The sequence below is a fragment of the Carya illinoinensis genome, chromosome 6 (genome assembly GCF_018687715.1).
Source record: "Carya illinoinensis cultivar Pawnee chromosome 6, C.illinoinensisPawnee_v1, whole genome shotgun sequence".
In the NCBI taxonomy this organism is placed as follows: domain Eukaryota; kingdom Viridiplantae; phylum Streptophyta; class Magnoliopsida; order Fagales; family Juglandaceae; genus Carya; species Carya illinoinensis.
Window position 1 is genome coordinate 18,342,216 of NC_056757.1, and position 9,692 is coordinate 18,351,907.

Below are 9,692 nucleotides of genomic sequence, written 5' to 3' on the forward strand. Positions count from 1 at the left end.
TTCTGCAATGTAGGATACGAATGTGCATAAGTGGCTTTTTAAGACAAAAAAACCTTAGTTTTCATGCTCAATTTTCATATTATTTCCACTCAATCATGCATGTTATAAGTTTTTTATGAGAATTTTGCATAGATCTAAAAAGTTGAAAACTGAGAGTATGAAAATAGATTCTATTTTGGAAAAGCTTAAGTTTTTGTTGTGAAAGCATGCTTCGGTGGCTTTGATATTCACATATGGTGATCTTATAACTTTGGTCCACATGTTAGAATGTTATTTTGAAAATTTATTGTGTTGATCATTAAGATATGAATTTTTATACATGCAAATGTTCATATAGGTCTTTTATTTGAGGTTCTCAAATGAATCTATATTGTTATGAAATTTTTGTCATATGATCTCAGGTTTAATGCTTAGGTCTATTTTAGGAATTGAATATAGACCATATGGTGTTGTGTGTTGATGATTTACTTCTTGAAAAGTTTCGGTTCTAATGTTTTGATCAAAACCAAACCACATAGCATTCGGTTTTGGTAAATGGGCACAAACTGATTGTGTTGAGTATGATTTATGACTTTTTGTAGTTTTGGCTTAATTTTTCTAAGCATGATAGTTGTTATAAATGTTTTATGAATATATTGAGAGTATGTTATTGAACTTTTGGAGTTCTTAGAGTTGATTTGAAAAGAGATAGATTATAAACATCCAGGTTGTTCTTGAGGTCAAAATATTTGAAGTTTTGAATATGGAGGAAGTTTGTGTTTTTATGATGTAAATGTTGTTGGTTGTTCTAGTATGCTATTTAAGCATAGGATGTGATTTTTACATGTTGCATATTTTAGTTTTAGCATGAAAGATAGGATTTGAAAGAATTGCAACAAAAATCAATAGTTTTGGCATGTTTATGTTTCGGCCTAAGCATGTTTCAACTAATTGTATTATGTTTTAAATTTTTCTAATTAGATAGTTGGATTTAAGATAAAGTTTACATGAGAAATAAAAATTTTGATAAGTTTTGAAATTAGGATGTGAAATTCTTAGGTATAGGTAAAATAGTCATTTTACTTTGAGTCAATGTTTGTATAATTCTAATTTATTAGTAAGGAATTTCTAACGTTTAGAAATATATCCTTACAGTTATCTGTTAATTTGCACATTTTTTTCATCACGCTATACTCACTGTAAGTTAGCCTCTAACTTACTTTTAGGATATTGTATATGTATATTGGTAAGAGAACAGTTATTCATATTCTTATGTTCCTATAAATGTCGTACAATGTCATGTTACGAAATGTTTATTTATTACACATTATACTATATCGCAAAATGTTTATCTGTTACATATTATGCCATGTCATGAGATGTTCATCTATTACATGTTATGTCAAGTTACGGAAAGTTATCTGTTATATGTTGCATCATGTCATAAAATGTTTATCTATTTCATGCTATATCATGTCATTCATCTCACGCACATGTCATATTACGTTATGTCACGTTATCAATCATTCCACGTCATGTCATGTCTTGAGTACAAAGTGTGTCCCGAAACAGTATTTTTCACATTAGTCAAGTTTTTCACGTTTATCACGATCTCAAGTGATAAGATGAGATAATATCGTAATGAAACTCTATTGTTCACATTGGAGTATTTAAAATGATGTAAAATTTTCCAAGTTGACAAAATTCTGTCAAAAGGCTTCAAATGGGCCTAATTAACTGATTACCAAAGTGAAACCAGACACCAATGCCAATGGTACCACCCATATTTGAATTTTTTGTTATACGTATTAGTGAGGGTGCAGATACTTGTCATGGGATAAGTACATTATGTTTTTCACAGCAGGTGCAGATACTTGTAAATTGATACATAAGTAAATACACTCATAGCTAGTGCAGATATCTGTTATGTGATACAGTATCATCAGGGACACACAACTCTAGGTTACCTACGTAGCACCCACAATTCACGTTTATTAATCAAGTTATTATGAAATAAGATTCCAAGTTCAATCATGTTTAGTTCATGTTCAGTATTAGTTTCATATTCAGTTTCAAGTTCAAGTTCATGTCCAGTCCCAATTCACGTTATTTCGTGTTCAAGTTCAAGTCACACTTTCAATTTCAAGTTTACATTAGTTAAGTTCATTTCATGTCAATACGTGTTATGCCATTTTTCATGCCATGTCAAGCTTACTCATGCTCATGCCTTGCATTCATGTTATTATTGTCATGCATGCATCTTTAAATTGTCTATTTAAATTGATTGTGAACTTGCTGAAATTTATAATTAAATCTTACTTAATAGTCTCAACTATCATTTCTCTCAAAATGGTAGATCATGTGCCAAGACTAGGAGGTGCAACAGAGGATGATAGCATAGAGATGGTCAATTAGACAATGACGGCACGACACCAAACCCATCGTTCCAATACTCCATTTTATTAATAGTATTATGGCATCCTTGACCGAGTTGCACAAGCTACTCAATGAATTAGCCTACTAGTTACCTTAGTTCTGCACATACTTAAGGAGTTCTGCCTTTAGTAGTATTATGGTAACAGATGTTTTGGACTTTCTTTGTAACTTGAACGTCTATTATCTTTAGTTTATGGCATATATTTTATGTTTGGAATATAACACATTTGGTGTATAGTATTGCTTAAAAAAAAATATTCCCTGCAAATACTACATACTATTAGATGCATAGTAAGTGCATGTATCCTTAATTGTCAAAAAATGTGGGTGGATAACCTTATGTTATATGTCCCGATGTTTTAAAGTTCATCCAATCTCAAGAAGAATTTGGGAGCCACGTCATTAATTTGTGCATAATTTGAACACTTTCAATTCCTTTATTTATCACCAACTTATGAAACAAATACCTTCATGGGAATGCTATCGTTTTACCCATTATCATTCTATAAATTCTAACATATCTTGTGGCTGTGGACTAAGTTTGAAAGCTGAGGGAGGAAGAATATTTTAAAAAGTGCTATTTTTATATCTTTTGGTTTTGAAAACTAATTTATTGGCTATATTGACATTAGTGATAATACAAGGGATGTAATCGGTTCAGTTCGATTCGATTTTTGATAAAATTTAGGACTAAATCAGTATGTCCTGATTTTATATTTTTTAAAATTAATTACGCATCGGTTATATTCCTAAAGCGATACTCCTTACTAGTTTCCAGTCCAGTTCAATCCTATTTTCCAGTTATAATATATTACAATATATTATTACTATAGTATTATATTAATACTATATAAATACTATAGTGATAATATTATATTAAAATCAACCGGATTGGTTTAAACAAAAAAAATTAAAATTAGATTAGTTTTAACCGATTTAAAAAAAATAAAATTGATATTAGGCTTAAATCATAATCGAAACTGAACTAAACCCACCAATTTAATCTGGTCTAATCAGATTTATAGGTTCACTGAATTTTCTTTACATTCCTACGTAATACTACATCAGAAATGACGTAAAAATCGCTCGTATATATCATTGCTGGACTTTCCGGAACAAAAAACAAGACAGCATTAAAAGGTGGGGAAAGAGATGCACGTGGTCCCCACAACGGAAAAAAAGCAAGTTGAAATGGGAACCTTTTTAGGTGCACCTGTAACTAGTATCTGTCCGCTTTTATGTATCAAAATCGTCCACGCGCTCAACGTTTTTGTTCAAATTATTTTTAAGAGAAATGTTACAATTACGATAATTTCTAAAAATAAATATATAAATTTCATATAATATATTATATAATAAAGATATTTACAATTTAATTTTCTATGTTAAATTAAATTAATTTAGAAATTTATTTACATAAAATCTTTATCTGAATAAAATGTTAAAAACTTCAACGTCTTTTTTTTTTTTGTGGTATGGATAAATGGCACCCATAAAATTAAAAATATTTTATTTTATTTTTTTACATATTTTTAAAATATTTTTAAATATATAAAAATATCAATTCTTTAATAAACACCTTTTTAATTATTAAATTTAATTTTTTAAAAAATAATCTAGTATCGACCAAATTGAGGTCGAATTTATAGGTACCCAGCAATTTTTTTTTTTTTTATTGGTTAATAGGAGCAATATCCATTTTTTTTACTCTGTGAATTGATTGCAAGGTACGGTGCCCACTGCTGCAGACACTGCACCCTCTCTAGATTCTGATTGATTTAGAGCGATTCTCTCTCTCTGTGTTGTGTGTTGTTTATGTTGAGAGTGACGAGTGCCTGCGCATTACCATTTCAACTGTGGCACTGAAAAACATGATGCTTTTTCTCTCTTACTTAGATGCACTTAAAAGGAGCCTGTTTCTCTCCTTTGGACCCGAATAAATTTAGACGGAACACAAATGCAATGAAAACGACCTCTCAGCTCTCCTTTCTTTATAGACACACACTCTCTCCCACATTGAATTTGGGTTGAAAATAGGTCGGCACCTTTGAGTGGTTCTTTCCCATTCTATAGCAAATGGTCCCAACCAGGATAACTTGCCGAGATGCTGACAAATATAATAGAAACGCCATTGATTAATTTGAGACTCATGACTTCAGACTGCATCATCGTTAGTTTGATAACCAACTTGGTTTTCTCCTTCTGTCGAACAATTAGAATCAAACTAAATTGTCGGCACATGGAATAACAAGGAACAAACCAATTCGTTAAGGTTGTAAAAACTTGTGCTCGATTGCTAAAATAGTGAAAGATAGATGTAATAAAGGATGCGTGGGCTGGATACAACAGATCATGAGAATTAATTAGCTTGCCAAACATACCAATCCCCGTACCGAATTTCATTATTCTAGGCCTTAAGTGGATGGTGTTTTGTTACTAAGAATTTCCATTCACTCTACTGAGAATTCGAAGTTGCTTTCCAAACCTGCCGCGGGAGCCTTCAAATGTATTCTACACATTTTTGATGGTTAAAACCGTGAAGAAATTATTCACATTTTTCGAGTATTCTAAGACTAGTTTGCATGGGCTGAAGGTCAATATTATATATATATATGCATATGCTATCTCAGTAGAATAATTTTGAGAAGAGTTCAACTTTCAAACAAGAACCGGTGGATAGAGGAGATTTACACCTTCCAATAAAATAACATGTTGACACGTCAGTATTCTAGAAGGAGAAAAATAGAACTGCCCTCGTGTAAGTATTACCCAGACAATCGCCACCCCCATTCTCGTCTCTCTTTCTCCCCTTTCTTTCTAACGTCTGCTCACTCTCTCCTCAAGTTGACCAAATCTCACTTTCTCTCACTCTTACGCTAGCTGTATTGGGATGTTAAAATATTGAACTAAAGTGAGCTTAATTTTTTATAAATAATAGTAAATAAAATGGTGAAAAGAAATATGTTAGACTTATCTAAAATGAGTTTATATATGTTTAAATATTAATATGAGTTTAGTACTATTTATAGAAAGTTAAAATGGGTATGAAGTCCACCAATGATTATAAAGTTATTGTAATAATTTAATAATTTATTAATAAATAACATATATCAAACATAAATTCCTTCAATACATGTAAAAAAAACTGCAACAAAACCAAAATAAAATATTCCTAGTGCTATAAATACAAAATTTTCTTACTCTAAATTTATAAAAATAAAATAAAATAATTATTCATAAAATTACAACAATATCATACCCATATTTTATTCTATTATTTATTTGTTAATTATTTAATTAGTGGTAAGAAAAATACAAGTAATGCGGAAGAAATGTTTTTTTTTTTTGAGTCGCCAGCAATGAACCCTCACTCGATTCAGCACTGGAGACATTTGTATACTACTCCAGTGGGCTCTTAGTCACACAAAATGCATCATGGGTATGCTAATTGAGAAAAGAGAAATAGAGAGAGAAAGTCAGTGGGTTCATGAAGTTACTTTTTGAAGAGAAATAGAGAAAAAAAGTGAGTGGATCCCACGAAGTTACTTTTTGAGGAGAAAGAGAAAGAGAGAGAAAGTCAAGCTTTTTATTTTTGTTTTGTTAGGTCCCACAAAGTCTCAAGTTGAAATGGTTTAAGTGAAAACTCACGTGTGTTTAGACGTTAGATGAAGTCTGAAATTGAGTGAGTTGAGATGGTTCTAACACCCAAATTAGTCCTTAGTCTCTCTCTTTATTATCGCTCCCTGTTTTTATTCTTTTTTAAATTCCACATGCGCAGAAGAGAATTTCAATAGTACTTGATTTTAAAACCTAAGTAAAAATGTTGAAGCTTGTACCTGTTAAGTTGGGTGAACAGATAGGTTTCTTTGCCTATGCTTGGTTATTATTATTATTATTATTATTTTGGTTGTTGAGTTGGATCTCTGGTACCTTAGATAGCCATTGGGTACTGAATGTTCTGCTCGGTGAGGCACTTGAGCAACTTACTAGGTTAGGATACCATTGAATTGAGGATTGAGAAAAAGTAAACTTCAGCCAGCTTGACGTCGGCGAGAGATAGAAGGAGATGGTAAAAAGAGGGAGAACCATGGCAGTGGGGATTGTATGAGCTCTACTTACATGAGGGCAGTTCTATTTTCTTTCCTCTTGGAATGGAGGCGTGTCAACATGCTATTGGATGGTGTAAATCCCCTATATTCACCGCATCTGGTCCCTAGTCTCACTTGAGAAAGAAAATTACTTAAAGTCCCGTTTAGTTATATAAATAAAAATAAAATCAGATAAAAGTTAAAAAATTAAATAAAATATTATTATAATATAATTTTTTATATTATTTTTATTTTAAAATATAAAAGAATTAAATTATTTAATAGAAATATATAAATTTAAAAAAATTATAATGATTATACGAGACAAATATAAGTTTTACCTATAATAGTAATTCCAAAACAGGCCTTAATTATTTCAGCCTCGAAGCCAGAATGCATATATAAAACAGTACTAATTTTAATCGGCAATACCCCAAACAATATTGGTCGAACTTGAAACACTAGTACTTGATGCATGCAGCTAGGATAAAATTATCACTTTAAAAGGCTATGGAAGATTATGGAAGACTCTTTGAATACAAATTAAAGACACAGCTGTTTGTTTACATGGTTGCAAGGTCATATATATTGCGCGCAATATTTCATTCTCCTTCCCCTTCTGTCATGGCCAACGACACATAACTGACAGCATGGGAGGTCTCCTCGGACGGTGCGGCAACCATGGATGCCTGGAATTTTTGCTTGCAAGACTGGCAAGTCATTTGCAACATGGTGCAGCTGACTTTCTTGGTTGCTTGATCTTTTAGTAACTGTGCCTTTTCGAGCTCGGCCTGCGCATTTTGCCTTATCGTCTTGGCGTTTGTAAACTCAAGTTCAGCTAGCTCAATTTGTCGCTTCGCTTCTCGCCTGGTTTCCTCTGAGTAGGCCTTTTCAGCGATGGCCAACTTTAGCTCCTCCTTTGCAAATTCTTTTACCCTCCTGACTTCCCGAGTAGGCTTATTTGATTCATTTTTCTCGCTGCCATCACATGAACCGATCGAAAGATTCAAATGGGTGGCGCAAGTATCATCCGAATTTCGCAACGAGAGGGCTCTAGATGAAAGTAAGAGTTGAAGTTCCAAATTATGGTTACGTTCGGAAGTGGATGGTTGATTTTTTTTATCCGAGCTTAAGGAAGCAGGTAGTACTTCAGCCGGCTTTGACATCAGAAAACCAGGTAACAGGGTTGTGCTGAAATTATTGGTGTCGCTTGATGGGCTGGTGCTCGATGCTGTTCGAGATGAGCAGGCCCGTTGAAGCGATTGTCTTTCAGCCGGCCGAGCTTCCCGGACCGTGCAAGCGTCTTGGTGCTCAATGAAACTCTCTACCCTGCAAGGAATTAAGAAATGAAAAATTCAGCAAAAAAAAGAAAAAAAAGAAAAAAGATTTATCAATGAAAACTCCTAGATGTAGGGTTACCAAGAAAAAAACTAATATAAAATATTTGACCGAGAATCTCTAGTTCTATAGATCAGTATACTATGTTATTAGAATATTATTAAAGAATTTTTTGGATAAAGGAAATCAAACGGAGTATGTAGGTGTAAAAATGGCCGTTCGAACTTTGATGTTGTGGATAAGGGTTTGTTTAGCCTTTGCAAACTGTCATCGAAAACAGCGATACACCGGTCTTCAAGTTCCAATGGTTGGTCTGGATCCCATACAAAGAGAGGCATCATACAAAGGTGGCTTGAGGTCATAAAACCAGAGACTATTATTCTTCCATATGGGATTCCTCGATTGACCCGATTTTCAAAAAACATAAATCAGCTATATAAGAACCACGAACGGCCCAGAAAAGATAAAACCCTTGTAAAATCAGTATATACGTAGAATTGTAACACATCCTTCTTACGAGGATTTTAGGGCTTGAATGATGTATGGCCGATTAAATTGAAACTTCAAATGTTTTAAAATTAGTAAACAATATATAATCTAATTAGTCAAAGAAAAACGATATTTGGTGAATCGGAAAAACTGAAAAAGAAGAAGTAGAAGAAGAAACCTGGAAAACACACGACCACAATCACATGAGTGGCCTCTAGTACCACAGGTTTTGAGGTGGGCCTTGTAATCGGATTGAACAGCATATCCTTTGGAGCATTTCTCACACACCCACTGCTTGTGATTGCTATGCTTCCTTTTGAAATGCTTCTTGATTCCTACAAGATCCCCAAGAGCGTGCCCTGGGTCATGGTGCAAACAACTAGGCTCGGGGCACACAAAAACCCTCTTCCTCACCTCCTGCGTCTCCCTCTTAAGCAATTTCCATGGCACTCTGTGCCTTCGTCTATGCATCTGCAAATTTTGGTCTCTTTGGAACCCTCGGTTGCAGATCTCACACACATATCGGTCAGATTCCAATAATGTTTTGGGAGAGAGAGACACGACTAGGGCATCTGGATCTACATGAGAACCATAAAATTTTGAATGAAGACAATAAAAAGGAACGGAAATTAAAAGGATTGAGAAAGGCAAGGATGTATAAAGTTCTCTTACCTGGTGTGCCTGCTGGTCTTCTTTTTCTTTTTTTAGTGACCCCATTCTCTTGAGAAGCAAAAGCATCAGAAGATGATGGAACGCCAGAAGCAGCAGCGTTGTCTAGCATGAGTGGATTTTGTCCTTTTTGGTCACTATATGGTGGGGATGGTTAGACAAGCTAGCGCCTAGCGATCCCTACCTGTACAGCTAGCTGGGGTGGTTGGAGAAGTGAGCTTCCAGCTTTACTCCTAGAAGAAAGAATATTGGTAGAGAGAGAGAGAGAAGAAAAGCTCTGGCTTTCTGCAATCAGCTTTGTTTAAGCTTTAAGGTGATAGCTTTTCTTCTCTTTTCTTCCCGTGAGCTTCCTTGCTTTGTTCTTTCATTGACCCCCACCTTGAGCAGGTCTGGTTGAGGCACGTCTCGTATCGTATAAAGTTCTCAACAGGAAACTAGAAAGAGCGAGAGAGAGAGAGAGAGAAGAAGAGGAGAGAGATATGGGGGGGGGGGGGGGGGGGTGCTGACCCAATCTCATTTGCTTGAAACTTTAAGCCCCACATAGAGAATTTAGACAAAAACAGAAAAACACCCTCCATAAGAAAACAATCAGTCATTGTACATTCACGACACTGTAATTTGATCGAATAAAATGTGCAGGCCATAAGTTCATAACTGCCATACCTCAATTACACACCTAAGGTAGTTCACGCC

At 34.1% G+C, this 9,692-nt stretch overlaps 1 protein-coding gene across 1 annotated transcript; it reads right to left on the reverse strand.

Moving 5' to 3' along the window:
* Nucleotides 1–6,971: 6,971 nt before the first annotated feature.
* LOC122314411 (zinc finger protein SHOOT GRAVITROPISM 5-like) lies at nt 6,972–9,492 on the reverse strand. Its single transcript, XM_043129999.1, has 3 exons — nt 9,003–9,492; nt 8,509–8,908; nt 6,972–7,832 (listed from the first exon to the last, which is right to left on the reverse strand). The coding sequence occupies exons 1-3, from the start codon at nt 9,109–9,111 to the stop codon at nt 7,106–7,108; spliced, it is 1,236 nt and encodes a 411-aa protein (XP_042985933.1). The 5' UTR covers nt 9,112–9,492; the 3' UTR covers nt 6,972–7,105.
* Between the last annotated feature and the right edge of the window lie 200 nt (nt 9,493–9,692).

Coding starts and splice junctions, on each gene's coding strand:
- LOC122314411 (XM_043129999.1), bottom strand. CDS start 9,111: ATGCTAGACAACGCTGCTGCTTCTGGCGTTCCATCATCTTCTGATGCT. Junction 8,909..9,002: donor AAGACCAGCAGGCACACCAG/GTAAGAGAACTT, acceptor GTTCTCATGTAG/ATCCAGATGCCCTAGTCGTG. Junction 7,833..8,508: donor TGTGGTCGTGTGTTTTCCAG/GTTTCTTCTTCT, acceptor AATTCCTTGCAG/GGTAGAGAGTTTCATTGAGC.